At 37.7% G+C, this 19,361-nt stretch overlaps 1 protein-coding gene across 2 annotated transcripts in view; it reads left to right on the top strand.

The window, feature by feature from the left end:
- Positions 1 to 16,174: 16,174 nt before the first annotated feature.
- Positions 16,175 to 19,361, top strand: part of col11a2 (collagen, type XI, alpha 2) — a 67,415-nt gene continuing 64,228 nt past the window's right edge. For both annotated transcript variants that reach the window (XM_089123356.1, XM_089123355.1), the window contains exon 1: positions 16,175 to 16,495. In XM_089123356.1, the coding sequence (XP_088979482.1) occupies positions 16,414 to 16,495 (82 nt within the window). In that variant the 5' untranslated portion in view covers positions 16,175 to 16,413. The remainder of the gene's footprint in view (positions 16,496 to 19,361) is intronic.

Raw genomic sequence — 19,361 nt, 5'->3', positions numbered from 1 at the left:
TTTAAAGCTGGTGTAAGTGTGTATTCCAGCTGTGTGTTGTTGGAGAATCACCTTCTACATTCCATCTGTACTGGTTGCCTCCCTCATAGAAACTCTGAATTATTCAACAGGGACTAGCAAGAACTTTGCGTTCAATCTGAAGTGTCAAAACCAGCATCCGCTATAATCTCTATGCATTTATGTTGTCTTGGAAGAAAGAATTCAGGCCATTAAACAAGATCTAGAAAATACACCAGTATTGATGGTGGGTACTATTTTCATATATGCCTGTTAGTTTTTATGGCTCAAACCAAGTAATTTTAGGCAGAGACTTAAGATCAGATATTGACAGTGTTTGAAGTTTTTATAGAGAAAAATATCTAGAGATTGTTAGTGGTCCCACCATTTTTGGTGCTAGTAATTAAATGCCGACACCAAAATAGAAACACAGCAGTGGTGAAAATATGCAATTTCTCCAATAAGCTTGAATTTGATATGCCAATTTCTTATTTAATGCACCATCTTCTGCATAATGATTTCAGCTGTAGTATCCAGTTTTTATATATCCATAAGGTGCTTAATTTCCAGTTGAGAGTATAGTCATGCCGAAATCAGCATCAGATAGGATCGTTCTCAGATGTTTGAAGGATCAATGGATTGTACTGTAATCCATAATATGCTAGCCATTGACATGTGACTGAATCCAGACTTCCATTTTTAGCTTTGGTTCTCTGTGACTAGCGTTGCCCCCTCTTAACGTCCCTGTGTGTTCGTTTTGATAGGGCCAGTGGTAGAAAGCCTTTTTAATGTGATCAATAACTGACCTCTGGTCTTATAAATTTGGCTTCCCAGTAGTTCCTCAAAGAGGTTCTGTATTTTCTTGTGTGTTTTGGTCTATCCAAGTTCCATTTATCCAGGAATTAAAGCTATTTCAGTTGGTGTCTGCTCTATATCTGAACGTGGGAAGGCTCATTTGATTGTGCATTGCGTGCTTGTGTTTTCATGTGGGCGCCTGGAGCTTTGCCAGAGTTGTCAGCCTAGGGTGTAGGTGTGTGTGTGTGTGTGTGTGTGCAGCTTTGCAGAAAAAATCCTATGTGAAAGATGCATACAAGAGTCATCATGTGGTAAAAAATCTTCACCGTATTTCCTTGAAATGGAGTGCAATGGTCCTGTCTCCTATTACTTGATTGCAGTTTGCCACAATCGACTACATATTAATCCAGACATGCGCTGTGAGCTTGTGTGGCCGACCCTCCCTGTCTTTTAGGGTCCACTTTTTTTTTTTTTCCTTCTCCAAAATTGTTACTTTTTTCATAATCTTACCTTTTAACAGCTCTCAAAGTTAGCTTAGGGTTGCAAGGCATTCATAAAAACGAACAAGACTTGCACAGGATTTTGTACAATGTACAATGTCTCGTTACAATGGACAGTAACCCCTGAATTATCCGTCATGCACCTGAACTGATTCAGCACTGCCAAACAGGGGTGAGGGGAGTGGGGTTTTTTTTTTAGTTATTTTTCTTTTTCGGCTATTCCTAACACCTACTGGTTGACTGTGTACTGTGATGATCACTAAACAGAGCCCCTATTGCAACTATTTATACTGAGCTGAGTCAGAGATCCAGAGGGTTCTGGTAGTGTGTGTTTTTTTCTAAGGCCTTGTTGCTGCAATTGTTGTCTTATGTGGAAAAAGCCCTCCTGATTGTGTATTTGAAGCCGAGTGGCGCTCTGAAATATGCACAGTGCAAACTTGAATTAATCTCTGCCTGAGAATGAAGTGGGTGTGCATGTTACAGTCTGAGAGCTGATTCACTTTTATCTTCGTTTTTGGCTTAGCGGTGAATGTTTGCTTCTGTTATGAGATATATGCATAAGACATGAGTGAAGTGGAAGCATTTGCGAAGGTGAATTGCACAAAACCTGTCAGGAATGTGACTGGGTCATACTACACCACAAAATCTAAAGGAAAAATAAGCCTATGGAAGTAGTACCACTTAAATCACTGTAAAAAAAGAGATAATCATTGGATGTGAAGTATTTTATGCTGACAGTTCATTTTGAAATTAATTTTTGATATGTTTTAGCTTACCTCAAGGGCATCTGAGATGTAGGTGTCTTTGTTTCCACAGTATTTTCAATTTTGATATTTTTAGGTCAAACCGTTCTTGTCTGTCAGTCATACAATGGAGGTCTATGGTCACCACCTCAAAAAGCATGCACAGAGAAGTCCAAATTAAACATGATTTAATGACTCGTAAATGTAAGTACACATTGATGGCCTAAGACACGAAACAAGCAGTTTGTGTGAGAAAACGACGACCATTTCGATATATCAGCAGACAACCGAAGCGCCCGCGCCCTCAGATCACTTGGACGTGGCTGTGGTTACAAGAGGTAAAAACGATATAAACACTGTTCGTTTTCTCACACAAACCGCTCGTTTCGTGTCTTAGGCCATCAATGTGTACTTACATTTGCGAGTCATTAAATCATGTTTAATTTGGACTTCTCTGTGCATGGTCTTTGAGGTGGTGACCATAGACCTCCATTATATGACTGACAGACGAGAACGGTTTGACCTAAAAATGTCAAAATTGAAACTATTGCGGAAACAAAGACACCTACATCTTTGATGCCCTTGAGGTAAGCTAAAACATACCAAAAATTAATTTCAAAGTAAACTATCCCTTTAAATCAAAAATGATTGACCAACAGTAATTAATCACTATTTAGAATAATTGGAATAAACATTTCTGGATGCATTACAGTGATTTTGAGGTGAAATGTGACCTGGACATGCTTTTTGCGAAGTTCACCCATACATGATCATGTTGAATGGATGTACAGCTGAAGGAGGGCTACATGATGATGATGATTTTGTACTTGTAAGTGGGGGGGTGATATGGTGATTGTTTAACGGGAAAGAGATTTCATCCTTGATATGATATGACAGAGCTATCTTTATTTACTCCCATCAAAAGAAAATCAACAACAAAAATATAGCTTCTCACTATGTTTTCTGACTTCTCTTTTCTTATGCTTTACATCTTTGTGTATCCTGACGTATTAGTGCGAAACTGTTATGTTATTTGGGGTCTCCCCCCCTCTCCACACCCTTCCCTCTTCATTTTTCTTGTCTAGTTTGTAATCTGTCTCCAGCAGTTGTGTGAATGATTGACTGTACTGAGTGTGGGGAAAGAAATGTCTCTTTCTTTTTGCTTTATTGTCATTAATTCAGAATCTGTTTTTGTTGGATGTACCATGTGTAAGTAAAGGTTTTAATACAGCACAGTTGTGTGGACATTTTTATCTTATCTTAGCATCTGCCTGCCTTTTCACAAACATTTAGAAGTATATATCTTTCACTTGCCAGACCTGTAAAATTAATTTGTTTTAGTTCAAAATAACACAATAGGCAATCATGATTTATCTATTCTTTATTTAAACATTTGACATTAAATTTGAAGCACTATCATAATATGTGACACATGCGACTATAATAAATTAACTCGTACTGCATAGTTATTGACTTTATGTGTGACTTATACCACATGTGTGATATTTTACATTTGGATATTTGTACTTTTAAAAATATTTTTTTTTAATTATTCAGGATAATTTAAATTAATTGCACAAAGATAAAATATTATCTTAAAATAATAAAAAAAATTGTAGTTACAACATCTAAAATATAAACGTTAATATTTAATATAGATTTTAGCTTTAAATCTTGATGTTGAAAGTTATTGGACCAATTATTTTCCCCTCTCTTTTACACCATATTGTTGAGATTGGTCTATCACCTGTCTTTATTAAGAGAGGCTCTTTCTCTCTGCGTCAGGGGAGTTTTGTGTGGTCCTCAGTCCGGCAGGACCCCCGGGCCCTGAGCCGCTGCTGGCGCTGCAGTGTCGCGCTCTGCCCGCTAGAGGGAGGCGTTCTGCAACGTCACTCCTGGAATGTACCAATGACATTCCGCCTCAACTCTGACTCCTCCCTCACTTCCTTCTTCCTTTTCTAAATTCTAGGCCACGCACGCAAAAAGAAAGCAAAATGGACAAAAAGCTGTAGTGTGAATATCCAGGTTTAGCTGTTTAATGAGTTCTTGTTGCATTTATATTTTTACTTGACGCTTTTACAGTGCGAATTACACCGAGGAGGAATGCTACAAGAGATTAATTTGAACAGGCATTCAGTGTCTCTTCTGATGTTTGACGCTTGAAGTTTACAACTACCCACTGGTTTAGTCAAATGATATATAATGTGTGATGAAATTAAAATATATTTAATATTGAATGCGTGTTTTTGAACCTTGCGCTCTATCAGAAGCTGTTTTCCTGTGTGAGATGCGCCTGCAGTTCCTCCATCCGCCGTCAGGTGTCGCTCTTACAATGACTCCTCTGTACTGGACTGATGAGGGCAGCATATTTGCGCAGTTATATTTGCGCAGTAAACATTCTGCAGTTCTAGAACTGACGCCAAAACCTAATCCTTAACCATTTTATAATTTTGTTTGCAACAATAGCTATTTCTGCCACGACTACAATAAGGCATACCAAGCCTTTTTTTACTCATAACACCTTGATTCCAGTCATTTGATTGTTGGTGAAACGACGCCTTGTTGCTGATCTGATTTTTTAAATGACATATCTAAGCAAAAAGGATCTAATTTAAATGCATTTTTTTTATTGTAATATCTTTAATGTAGGCCTATTAGTTCTTTGAGCACAGCTTAACATTAATAAAACGTGACAATGCATTTACAGCTAAACTTAAAATAGCCATGTGAAATAACACTGTCTCCTCAGTTATCGGTTACGTTACAAGGCATGCAGCTGGACCAGCAGCGGTGTGTGTGTGTGTGTGTGTGTGTGTGTGTGTGTGTGTGTGTGTGTGTGAGGTGAATGTAGGACAGAAACCTCACTGCTCTCTTTCAATGCTCATCACTGTTCCTTAAAATTGAATTAATTTCTCAGCAAAGTAGACCTTATGTTGGCCATACATTAATATATTTTGTAAACACATTTAAAATTAAACTTTATTCTTTTTCAGGGAATATTGCAATTGTAAACACCCTACTGACTACAAGAAGTGGAAAAAATATGACATATGAGTTGAACTATAAGCATTTGGTAAATTTAGTTTGTGAGTTTATCAGCAATGTTAGAACGTTCTTCCGAGCCATGCTCAAATTGCACTTATTGGCCAGAAATTTCAAGTCATAGTTCAAGAGAAATGGCCATTTGAAATGAAACGATCGCTCATTTAATAAATAAATAACAAAGTTAAAGTTTTATAAGCTCAAATGCTCGCCTTCTGTGATGAGCGTTCGTGACTCTCCTGTTCGAACTCGTTCATCAAAATTAACAAATCTTTTTTTGTGTCATTTGGTTCATTCAACGAACGAAATGAACGAATTGACTCGGGAAAAGATTTGTTCGTTTTGATGAACGAGTTTGAACAGGAGAGTCACAAACACTCATCACAGAACAGAGCAAGGCGAGCATTTGAGCTTATAAAACTTCAACTTTTTTTTTTAAATGAGCGATTGTTTTGCTTTAAAAGACCCTTATTCATCGTCTGGAATCGTTTAAAGCCCTTTGAACAGTTTGTAGTTTTCACTGAAACTGTCTTTTGGACCTTGAACCATTTGGTTCCCATTGAAGTCCATTATATGGAGAAAAATCCTAGAATGTTTTCAGCAAAAACCTTAATTTCTTTTCGACAGAAGAAAGAAAGACATGGACATCTTGGATGACATGGGGGTGAGTAAATTATCAGCAAAAGTTTTTTTAAAGGGAACTACTCCTTTAATAGCTGTTGATGTTCTGTAATTGTTTAGCAAAGGAAGGCATGTTTGCTGTTCACTAAAATTTGGAAAAATATCAGTGTGTGCTTCTGCTGTTTGGCAGTGTGGATGTCCAAAGCCTTTTGTACTCTTAAAAACATACTTATACTTATATGCTACTTATAGGCCATGTCTTCAGAAAGGCAATGTTTTCTTGTGGAAGAGCGCTGAAGAGCAAAAGAAAACAAGCGCATATGAGGATATAGCCTATAACCAACACTGTAATAAAAATGGGTAAAAAATACTTCAAAGTTTTAGTGCCTTGAAATAAATTTTGGTTGTTGATTAAAAACAGACCACTTTTTTGACCGATTGTGTCATTTATTTTGTAAATATCTAAAAAAAAGTATGCCCACTTGAAAATAAAGAAAAAGCTTCCTGCTATTAAATATGAACAAACAGAACAGAGCGCCAGATCTTGAAATGAGAGAAGATATTGTAAGACTATCTGATAAAGAGTAAAGATCAGAAACTGGAAGATGACGAGGAAAAGACAATTTATTATTGGATGTCATTCACTGTTTGTGTCACGCTTAGGCCTATTTTGGTCTTAGTTTTGTTTTCATGCACTTTTAGTTTGTTTTCATGTGTTCCTTTGACTCGTCAGTTTCCCGCCTTCACTCTGTGTCTGTTGGTTGATGTTCGTGTGTGTGTTTGTTTCACGGACACCGTTACACCTTCTGTAAAATCTTCTTCATCTTGTTCCTGTTTGTTTTTTGATTGTCACTCACTAGATGCTGTTGTGCGTCTGGAAAAGTGAAGTACATTGGAGGAATTGATATGCCTTTTAGTTTTCCTGCAAAATGAATGATTGTTGTCTTATGGAGGCCTAGACCTGCTTTACCCTGCAGATCGTAGTGTTGAGACTAGATTTTACCAATTATCATAATGAATTCACATTATACACAGTTTTGTGACATTTATAATATTTGCAATATTTGACACTGAATTCCATTACAGGAGTTGCATTTTACATATGTGTATTATAATAGACAGATTATTTTAAATTGTAATAACATTTTACAGTATCACTGTTTTGACTGTATTTTTTTAAATATATTTTAAAAAATCCAGTGAACATATTTATGGAAGCTTGTTTCTGCAAAGGAATACAAATGATAATTGCAACTTTTTAACAATTTTGACTTTTTTCGTGCAATTCTGAGCATCAGACTTTAAATTAGGGTCAAATTCTCACTATTAAATATTATCTATGACTTTTGCCTTAATAAACTCGTAAATTCTGCATTATAGTTAGCAATGTAGTTACGCTTATGTATTGGGTAGGATTAAGGGATGTAGAATATGGTCATGCAGAATAAGGCATTAATATGTGCTTTATAAGTACTAATAAACAGCCAATATCCTAGTAATTTATGCTAATAAGCAATTATTTAATAGTGCGAAATTGGACCTAGAGTTTTTATCTCACGGTTCTGTGAAAAAAAAAAGTTGCAATTACCCATTTTTTTTTAATCCAGGGAAGAAACAAGTCAATAAGTCATTTATCCGATCCCAACATTTTGTGTGAATACATGAGTCAAGTAAGACCATTCAAAAGCAAACCGTGACCATATATCATAGTTTTAATATTCATATTGTAAGACCAAATACAAAGAACAAAGTTAGGAGCCTCTTTGCTTGTCTTAAAGGCCACAGTCACGTCTCTCCATACCTCTCAATCTCTCCTTCTCTCTCCTCTCCCATCAGGCTTCTACTGTACCTACCGCTCGCTGTGTGTCTCTCCCTTCCTGCCTCACAAAAGACCCCTCTGTTCTCTGTGCTTTACCCCGGCCACCCCACCCCCTTCCTCAACACCCAAGTGGTACATTCCCTTTCCTCCTCATCCTCCCCCTGGAGTGCGCGTCTCATTGTAGAGCTCTTCTCCTCACCTTTAGCTTTAGTCTGGCTACAAAGGTGCATTATTACGGCTGAGTGTGCAGATGGTCTGTGCTGAAGACACCTCAAGCTGATGTGTTATCTCTGGCTTGACAAACAGACCTGATGTTTTACACATGCTGTAACGCTGAGACGTTTGTCTCTTACAACTCTGTAGATACAGAAACATTGAGAATGATTGATGCTTACTAAGTATATATGTAACCTTTCAAATCTTTAGGGTTGGTAAGGTTTTATTAATGTTTGAACAAAATCTCTTATGCTCACCAAGGCTACTTTTTTTTTCTCTAAAAGATAAAAACTGTAATCTTGTAGTCCCAAACTGATGAGTGATCACTTCTTGCGGTGCGTAGATCCAAAAGGAACTCAAAAATCAGAACAAATACATATGAAGAGTTCAGATGCAAAAGCCTCTAAGTGCCATTTGAAATTTTCTTCTAAAATTATCATTTTTATCAAGCTTGTATATTTAAGTTCAGTAATTTCACTTAAATTGCAATGATAATTACCTATTAATTGTTATTTAAGTGAAATTACTGAACTTAAATATACAGTTTTGATAAAAATCATCATTAAAGAAGAAAATTTTAAATGGCATTTAGAGGCTTTTGCATCTGAACTCTTCATATGATCAATGTTGAAATGGTTGTTTTTGAGGAATTCACAAATTTGTTCAGGATTCTTTAGTAGTCTTTACTGTAACTTTTGATCAATTTAATGCATCCTTGCTAAAAAACAAACAAAAAAAACAGTAACACTTTACAATAAGGTTAGTTAACATATACTTAACATGAACTAATAATAAACTGCATTTCTATAGCATTTAGGGCTACTTTATTAATGTTAATTAAACATTTACTAATTAAAATCAAAAGTTGTATTTATTAATATTAGTTAAATGCACATTAAACTAACATGAACAAACAATAAATAGCTTAATTTGTATGAACTAACATAAAAAATAACAAATACAATAATGTATTGCTCGTTCATGTTAGTTAATACAATAACCCCCCACCCCCCCCCCCCACCCCCCCCAAAAAAAAAAAAAAACATACTGACCTCAAACTTTTGAACGGTATAGTGTATATTGTTGTGCAGTTGTACACGGTAAAGTGTCGTGTACAACTAGTTCAAGCTTAGAGATCCTCACATTCATCATTGTGTGTTTGACTGAAGCATGTAGCCGGTTGATCCCGAGGGTTTTTCCTGCAATTAGTGTTCTGGAAATTGCAAGTTGTTTTTTTTTAAAACTTTCCGCTAAATGACATGTAAACTCCATTCCAAAACCCTGACAAATGCCTTGCCGCTCACACTGAATCTTTCCTGCAGAACTGGAATGCTTATGGTCTTAATTTCTTATATGATTCTTCAATATCTATGATGAAACTTTCAGCTCCCTTTTAAACATTTTAGCATGTTTAAATCCATTCCACAGACTTTCAATGCTAAAAATGTGGGAAAAGTCTGCAGATTCATCAGATCCTGATTTCGGCAAGGGCTACATGTTCCTGGGTGGCACAGTGACCGTCACACAGTAAGAAGGTCCCCGGTTTCAGTTCCGGTTGAGACATTGTGTGGAGTGCGCATGTTCTCCCTGTTTCTGCGTGCGTTATATGTGACACAGTATATGTGAATTGGGGGCCCTAAATTTGTTTGTAGGTGTGAATGCATGTGTGTGAGTCCCGAGCCGTGTAACTGTGAGGGTGGGAAAGACCTGGCAACCTTCCTTGGAAAAATCATGGTCGGTTTCTTGGCAAGATATGCCATAGATTAACCAAGAGTCAGATACTACTGAAATGGTTGATGAGAGAGTGTGAACATGTTCCTGGATCATCATCTTTGTTGATGAACATCATTCCAATCAACCAATCAGATTCAAGGGACAAGTTTACGTCAAATTTAGGCTTACCACCTTGGTTAGGTGCTTCTACATCATTTCTTTCTGATTTTAGGGATAATTTATGGTTAGGGTTAGAGGTAGGATGGTTAGGATTAAATAGACAGGAATGTTATGGATCAACAAAATATGACCCGGGAATGCTTCAAAATCGACAATATCAGTAGGTGTGGCTTGTTCATCAGTGACAGATTTGAGGCGCTCTACGTGGCACATGGTAACCCAACCACGAGACCTGGCAGAAGCAAACATACTCAGTGTGCATGCATTTCAAATGGAGATGGTTGGTGTTGTTGCTAATGCTCAGTGCTGGAAAGATGCAAATGTGTTCTTCCATTTTTAGGGCCAGATTTACAGCCAAACCCTCTTTTCACAAGTTCACACTTACATATAATTTTGAAGCAGTAAGATTTAATGCGTGGATGGAGGGGTCTGAGCTCGGAATTCAGCCCGAACCCAGAGTACTCCCCCCGCATGTAAGTGTTTTAGAATAGGAGTGTGGAGAAGGGGTGTTGGGGGGATGCTGCAAACTGTCAATGGATCGAGGTAAGACTGCTGAGTCTGTACCCATATCATTGATTGCTGAGTGCTGTCCACTCGTGTTAATTATCTGCACATGCTCCTCCCGAACTTAGTTAATAAAACTTCATTTGTCGTTAAAAAATGCTGTCAGGATTTACTAAAGACATGCTGTGAAAAATTAGCTTCACGTTCAGACGCAAAATTTATGGGAGGAGAGTATTTAAAGGGGTCATGAACTGGCTTTTTAAATTTTGTTAAATTGGAGGTCAACTTGACGTTCGCTTGGTCTTTGCATTCAAAAACATCAAAATGAATAAGTAATAGGCTATTTTCTACCCTAGTTTTGAGCCTAGCTGAAAAACGCTGGGTTTTTATGGGCGTCTCGCACTGAAGACTTGGAATTAAACGCCCACTGCTGTGAGTGGATAACAGTTTTGCATATTAGAATGAGTTTCAACTCACCCGTCGATGCACTTGGGGGAAATTGTTTTGAAAACGTCCAATGTTGTAAAATGGCAACCGGAATGATTCGACCCATACATGTTCGACACAATTCCTGTCAGATCCAATATAGACGGCACAGCACCGTTCTTTACTCTTAGGCCCCGTTTACACGAAGGGAAAACACAGATATTTCCCTGCGGATTGGCCTCTTGTTTACACGAAAACACAGTTTTTATTACAGAAAACGATTATTTCTAAAAACTCTGAGATTTCTGAAAGCGCCGGGTGTGTTGTCGTGTGAACTGGGAGAAACAGCGTTTTAGCTTCTCGTCGATTCTGAGGATTCTGATTGGCTTGCATGGCTTTATCCTTCTCCCTACACCAGCAATAGGTTTGGCTTAGTTATGATGGCGCTCGATGGCGTATTAATGCGGGTGTGTGAACAATGTTATTTTTGAAAAAGGAGAGGGGGAATATTCGTTTCGCTTAATACCCGGCTTTGTGTAAACGTGGCCTTAATCGGTCTGCAAATCCAGTCTTGTTTACAAAACTATCCTCAGTGAAATGAAGCGAACAGACGGACAATGTTTTACCTCATCAGCTGGAACGTCATTAAAAATAAAGTTTATCCATGCAGTGCTATTGGAATCCAGAGGAAACATAAGCAGCGACTTTCTTCTTCCACAACCAGGCACTGCACAATATTCTGTATTGCTCGGCAGCTCTATCCGATTTGTCATCACGAGGTAGGCATCTATGTTATTTAACTATGCGTGTAATGCGCGAATCGGTGGGCGGGGCTAAACCGGCCGTGTTGAAGTAGGCGTTAATCTTCTTCTGCAGGGGTCGTTCTCAGTTCTGAAACTTACAGGATATTCTTATAATATGATAATAGTTTTTTCCCGTTACATTTGTTATTTACATTATTATATAATTGTTTTATGTTAATTGTTTACTTCTTTAGATACAAGACAATGTTCTTCTTTCACGGCCATGTTTCAAGTGAGATTTTGTAATGCAATTTGCAATTTGGTTTTTCATCTAGGAAATTTTCATGACATCCTTTCTCTCTCTGTGTCCTCTCCATCACCGTCCCCTCCCTTGACTCATCAGTATGTCCCCAAATTTCCACTTCAGTCAGTGGGTCATATGAATCAACCTCCTGCATGACTCTCTCAATTCCACCCCTCTCTCTCTCTCTCTCTCTCTCTGGGTAAATACTGTTTGATCCCTCTCTCTCTCCATCAATAGGCCTCATTCATTCCCTCTCTCCTGCTACATGCCATCGGACCCCCTCACCATCCCTATTCATTCCAATGAATTTTTTTTTCCCTCCGTGAAGTTTTCCGTGACTTCTCAAATAGTTAAGTACCTGTTCTCTCTCTTCTCACATCATCTTTTTCCATAGTCATTTTCTGTCTTTCTCTTCTCAGTCATTCTCCCACACTTGTTTGTTTCACCTGTAGTTAGTTCTATGACACTGGTCATTAAGCTATGCTCCAAAAAAAAAATACTGGGTTGTTTCAACCCAAGTTTGGGTCAAATATGGACAAACCCAGCCATTGGGTTAAATTAAATTACATTTTTAACCCAAAATTTGGGTTTGTCCATGTCTGACCCAAAATTGGGTTGAAACAGCATTTTTTAGAGTCTGATAAGTAGCATTAATCTGTGCCAGCAAAAATAACCATTGTGAACATTATATATTAATATTTATGAATGGCTTTTTGATAACAGCAACAAAATATGAGTTATTTTATTTCAGTGAAGTTTCAATCTGAGTTTTCAAATCTGAGGTGAGTTTATTTTAGAAGAAACTGTAGCATTTCTATTCTGGAATTTCCATTACATGAACTCTCAATGTATGTTTCATTCTTCTATACTTCTGTAAGTAGCCATTTAATATTGTTTAATAGTCCCATTACCGTGACAGTGAAGTTGTAAAAGAATATTTGCTTAATGATACATAATTGTGCTAAATGAGGCGCTTTCAGGCAGCCACATTTAGAAAATCAGAAAAAGTGAGTGTTCACATGTTCGCACATACTATAATAATCTGTGCAACAAGCAAACAAACATTTATTTGTTGGTGCTTTAAACTCTTACTAGCATAGCTGATGGTTTGATAGCCATGTGCTCTCATATACAAGCTGGCACAGCAAACATTAAGCCAGCAAACGTTGGCTTTCTTCAGTCTCGCCCTTCCCATTTCACAGCCTAATCTGGGGCGTATATGAGGCTGGTTTCCAAAATCACTGATCCATTCTCTCTAGCCCTCTCTTATTTTGTGCTCTTATATCTGGGTCTACTGGAATCTCTGTATAGCGTAATACAGAGGTACATACATAGCCAATTATTCTCAATGCTCCTGCTGTAACCCTCTACCCACCCAGTCCATTTCCTCACACACACACACAAATATACACATGCCAATCTATTTCCTTCCCCCCTTCTCCGATCTATTTTGGTGTGTTGTAGTGGGCTAGGGTGTGTGTGCGTGGTTTGCAGCCCTGCCCAGTAAAATACAGACTTTTTAAGGAAGTCTGCAATATAATCTGGTCGCTTTATTGTAATTACAAGGTCCCCGTTTTGGAAATAACCAGGCTGTCCACAAGCACTTGCCGTGTCTGTCTCCAAGGAAAACTTGAGCTTTGCTTTCGCGTGCCCCCCATTGAACTGGTTTGTGCCCGGCACGTAGCCCTATCGGCAGATAATTCATTTTCTCACACTCGCAGCGAAGATGTTGTCATAAAATCTGTTAGTATGGGTGGCCAACCAAAACCTACACAACCGCATGGCCAGTGGCCTATCGTCAAAACCCTGAAATTACTGAACAAATTAGTAGGCTGTATTAATCTGAACAGCTGAACTGACTCAAGGTGAAACATCTGTCTTGAGGACTTCTCTCAAAGTCCCAGTGGCTTTTTACCTTTTTCTTTCTAATAATAGCCTACGTTTTATCGGTTTTGCCTTGTACATGGTTTGCACGTGTGCCAAGACATTATGTCAGTCGTCTGTTTATAATGTTCTCAAGGTACTTTGCAGTGTTTGAGTTTCAGTGTTGTTCTGGATGTAAACTGGTCTCAGGCCATTTCAAACCCCAGCTGTATTTAAATCTTCTCAAGGTCCGTGTTCACCTGTACGTCAACTTCTCAATGTCTTAATGTTCACATCCTCAACCATGCTTTCAGACAGACTAATTGGGCGGCATTTTAATTCAATTGTTTTAGTTGCATTTGCTTATTTGACAGTTTACAGATTTTCTTTTTTTAAATGCTGTTCATGATAAAGCTATTTTTGCTCATTTTATCCCTAGCAGTTAAGTTTAGCATCAGTGCTAATTTTGGGGGGGAAAGCAATAATTTAGAAGATTATAGCACTTTATAAAAGTGCTGTGATTTGCTATTCCAAACCTGGAATAAGACTGTGGGATTTTCTTATTCATTATTTATTTTATTCTTGTTATTGATTGTATTTGTGCATATATAAATTGATACACCAAAAATGTATGTACCACTTGAAATAACATCACAACATTTATTTCCATCAAGAGTTCATACATTTTTGGTCAAGAGCTTGTATTGACAATGCATGAGTCCAGCAAAGTCTCCTCTAGCACATCCCAAAGACTTTCAATGAATTTAAGATCTGGATTCAGAGGTACAAATTCATTGGAAAAATATTCTTTATGTTCCCTGCCGACCATTCTTTCACAATTTGAGCCTAATAAATCTTGATATTGTCATCCTGGAATATGGCCATGATTAGAATGAAAAGCTACCCTCACACCATATAAATCACACCATGTAAAACATATGCTAACAAAAAAAAAAAATCACAGCAATAATGATCCAATCATAGACTCTAAGTATTTTCATATTTAAATCCAAACAATGACTTTTTATTTTATTTTTGGCTGTGTGTAAACTTCAATAATCTTTTCTCACATTTTTAAAAATACCTTTATTCTTTCTCACATTGTCCTCAGGCCTCTCTGTGTCAATGGGAACACCACAGATGTAAAGCATATGATTATAATGTTTTATTATAGAAACGCTAGAGTGCACCAGCCAGACAAAAACGGCCTTACAAAAACACATGCCATGATTGTTTACGGATTGTCTCCCTTAGACCATAATGGGCCACAGGAAATAAGAAGCACTGATTTGAATCACTTTTTTTTTTACACTGAAAATTAGAATATCCCTGCAGGGGAAAAGCTCTCGTCAGCTCTTAATAGTGTTGGAGTTTTAATATTCATAAAAGAACAAAGTGCAGGTCATATTGTGATTAGTGGCTGCTGACAGTATGGTATTTTATTACCAATCAATGGCAACCATTCAAAAAATAAAACTTCTATTCATTTGAGGAACCTCAAACTCGTGTATATATATATATATATATATATATATATATATATATATATATATTTGGGTTGTTTCTTTAAAAGCAAAAGCGCTTATAAATATCCTTGGACAGAGCACAGGCATAACCTAAATAAATGACTGGTTTTCCTTTTTTCTCCCTTACTTTGAAGAACTGCAGTTACTGTATCTTTCTTGAGAGAGAGAGAGAGAGAGAGAGAGAGAGAGCACATGATTACACTCATTGCTTTCTGGCTCATGTCACTAAAGTATAATCTTAAGGGTTAACTTAACTACTTCTATTACTGTAGCTATATAGGCCTACTTTTATGAACTATTTAAAGCTCTGTCAAATACTATATTATTTAGGCTACTACAAATTCTTGTAATTTGATCCACTTTTGACATCTGTGAAAAACAGAAATGAATTTGAACAAAACAACTAATCAGAATGGGACAATACGTCGCCAAAACAACTGTCATATCACTTTATTATAGACGTCATACATGTAGGATATTACAAAAATCTGCTTTTTGTTCCAGGTTGTGCGAGACGAACCAAATTGCGTGCCATAAATTAGCCTACAAGTAGACTGAAAGTCATTCATAATTTGCATACAATAAACTTTTTTTTAAAGAGAAAAAAAAGTTTTGCTGACAAGGCTAAACGTTCATTTCGTTTCGTACCTGCGTGCGTGGTCATTTGACTGATCAACTAGCCATGAAAAGGGCAGGAAAGATGGGTGACGTCACGGGCGGATAAGGATCTGATTGGCTGCCGAAATTCTTCATGCCTACGGACCCATCGGTCCTACATGGTCCAGCTGTCTAACAGAAATAAATAGAGAGAAATGCAATTACTGATCTACATGCCAATCGCTGGCACGTCAACATAAAACAACTCATTTGATGAATGTAGATATTTTGGGCCATATATAGATCCTTGATGATTTCTTGAAATGCACGTCTGTCGACAAGTAGGCTAACGATCGTGTAGAAAGCCGCAGAAGCCCGTATGCATTACTTTCCCTCCCTCTTTTTTACTCTCTACCCTCTCATTCACTCTCTCTCTCCACACACACACACACACACACACACACACACGCTCCCTCGCATTTCGTGGGAGAAAGTAAGAAGAGGGAGAGAGAAAGAGAGAGATTGAGAGAGAGTGATTTGAAGTCTCTCTCTGCTCTCTCCGCTTTTCTGTTCACTCGGACTCAATGGGGCTCTAACATTAGGAGTTTCAAGCTGTAAAACTGCATATTTACTACCCGTTCCCTTCTTTATATTTAAGTTTTGTACATAACACAGATAACTTATTGAAGAACAAGGTGGGTGTGCGTCTCTAAAGGCGCACCAAGTTACAGGCTCCCTAAAAAGTTACTGAGGGAGAAAGAACGAAACGCTAATTTTGAAACTGTCCTGCCTTGTAGTCAAACCGGTCAAAAAACTTGGGAACTATGGATATTCGGAAGAAGCGGAGGCCGTGGTGCATGGAGACATCGTTCGTGCTCCTCCTGTGCCTTACTCTGGCACAAGCAGGTGAGCGTTTTGCTTTCTGGGATGTTTATGGGATTTGACATGATTTATGAACAGGTTATTATACCTCAATAGAGAATTTGGTGTTGATGCGCTTTTACGCACCATGGGCAAAACGGTGAGATTAGGTGACTTGCTGTGGATGCGTCTATGTTTTTCTAAAGTAGGTGGCTCAGTTCTCAGTTGTGTTGTAGCCTACTTTTAATTTTGTTGATAGTCTAGATATCCTTGTGGATGTTGTCCACTTTGGTGAGCTGACATTGGGTTTCGTTGGTTCGTGTCCCCTCATTTATCTTGTCAGAATTTGTCAAGAGCTGAAATATACACACAAATAGGCCCATGAGTTTCTCCAGGCCTCGTTGGCACACCTGTAGTGTGGCATCCCGGCGGGGGCAGAGGATAGGACGGTGCTTGTGCTTCACTGACAGGGTTTCACCTCCTGCTTCGAACTTCATTTCAGCGCGCAGCTCCTCGAGGCGTCGTTTGTTGTTGTTTGTGCAAACAATGAATACATCGTGTAGCCTAATCGTAGCTATTCGTGAATGTCAAAATATTTATTTTTATTTATATTTTAATATATTATTATTATTATTAGAAATTATAATGATTAATAATAATAATTTTCTTAGGATAATTGCAGTCCCTTGGGATGCTCCTAGGCATTCAGAACATTTCTGAATGTATCAAATAGCCCATTTCTGTATATATATTCTGAATACTCACTTTATTCTGTCTCTTTGGGGTCTCTTTAAAATCATTTCTCAAAAAAATATTTCAAGTTAATTTATTATTTTTATTACGTGACCACTTCAAGTTCCAAGACGTTTGTGAAGGTGTCCTAATATCCTGTCGAGTTTGATAAACATTTTCCCTTAAATCTAGGCTGCTAGATTTGACACCTGTTCCGCACTACATTCAACTTTTATTTTTATGAATAAGATTGTCATTGTTCTTTTTCACTAACCTTATTAACCACATTTTCAGGGTTTTTTATTTATTAAAAGAGCCCCATTTTTATTTAGTCAGTTATGTATTTCATTTACAACAAACTATATGCACATTAATATTCAAATAGTTTAGTTGCGCTTCATAGTGTCAACCACTACTGGGTGAGTGGCGCTTGAGATCCTGCTGTTTTTCCAAAGACGTTTTTTGTACAGTAAGTAGCAGTAGACATTATCAGATATAATGTTTGTTTAATACCGAAATGAGTACAGATTTGATTCAGATTTAATGTGAGTATATTTGAATTACATAAAAAAATCAATCAAACCATTGAATGATGGCGTGCGTGCACCTAACGTCCCTCGGGCATGGATGTAATTCCAGATTGCCGATTTGATCGCACTTTTTCTCCCCGTTTCTTCCCTGGTGTATTTGAAGGAAGTCTGAATATTTGTGCCTCGCATGAGTGAGTTATTATTCTGCCCTGTGGTTCAGAGAGGTGTAGTGAATGAGTTAGTGTCTGGGTGTGTGAGCTCAGTGATATTTGTGTAAACGCACACATCTGTTACACCTGAAGAATTTTCAACAGTATGCCAGTTTTAGGCCAGTGGAAGTTGCTATTCCTCAGCCTGCTGTTTCTGGTTGATGATGAATCAAATGTGATTTAAAAAATGCCAATTAAAAACCAAGTCATGTTGTTAAAGCCCCAAAATAGTAGGCTATGTAAACCAAAGCCACTATTTAGGATGTACTTTTATGTCCAAATCCATCTATTTTTGCTGTCCTCAAGCCTTCAACATTGTTCCATACTGTTAAATTTGGGAAAGCAGACTTTTGAGAGCGCCGTGATTTTTAGGTGGGGACTATTTTTTTAACATGGATGTTCCTTCAACCTCTTTTCAAAGGCAGCACTCTCAAAGAACAGCCTGTCTCACTTCTGTTAACCAAAACACCCTCAACCAAATGCAGTGCTGAGGACTGAATGGAGCCACTGTGTGTGAAGGAAATGCCCGGAATATTCGTGTGTATATTCGTAGCACGTGAGAAAAGACTGTCCTCACGGGTGTGTCCGTCATTCCTGACAGTTTCGTGAAATAAGCGTTACTTTCGTTCCTAATCTTCCCACTCAACTAACTTACCCTTGTCCTGAAGTAAATTTGGAATATAAAGACCAAAGCTTAATGTGTCCTCTTCATTTGTTGAATTTGTTATTTATGTATGGAAAGGGCACAATTGGGTCACTGTTACCATTTTGTTAAACTAACTTGTCATGTATTGTTAGTGCATGCATGATACCTCAAATTAATTGCTGGGCTGTTAGTTTTGGTGACCAGACTTATGCCTTTCTCCCTTTGCATTTTATTTATTTATTAATAATAATTTTCCCATAACTAACAAACAAAACTAATCCTAGTCATCTAGCTGTAAGATCCTTTCCAAACTTTAACCACAACAAGGCCTCAGAAGCCTCACACTTCCACAAACGCTCTGTTGACAACAATACAGTTCCTCTGGTTAAAGAAGCGGCGCTTTGCTATGTTTCAGTCATCCTGTCTTCTAGGATCAGTCCAAACAAGCGTTCTTTTTTTGGCTCATAGAAAGTTGGCACAATGATGTAAGCCATTAATACCTTAATTAGATCACATGATCGCCTTTGCAGACATGTTTTGTTGTATTATGCAGATAGTTATTCTGGAATGAAAACATCCAATTAAAATGTATTTACCAGGATTGTGGCAGCTGGTTTTATATCCTATCAAAATTTCTGTATTTCAAGGTTAGTTTAAAATTGTCTTTTTTGGAATGCAGACGACTCACCACAAGAGGGCCCAACACATGCACACGCTTTCAACTCAACAGCACCACATCTAAAAGACTCACTGAGCACATAATAAGCACCCTCATCCTTTAGTCTGGCTCTTTA

This window comes from Pimephales promelas, chromosome 18 (genome assembly GCF_988280905.1).
Source record: "Pimephales promelas chromosome 18, fPimPro1.hap1.1, whole genome shotgun sequence".
NCBI classification, from domain to species: domain Eukaryota; kingdom Metazoa; phylum Chordata; class Actinopteri; order Cypriniformes; family Leuciscidae; genus Pimephales; species Pimephales promelas.
This window is presented reverse-complemented; position numbering and strand designations above follow the sequence as displayed.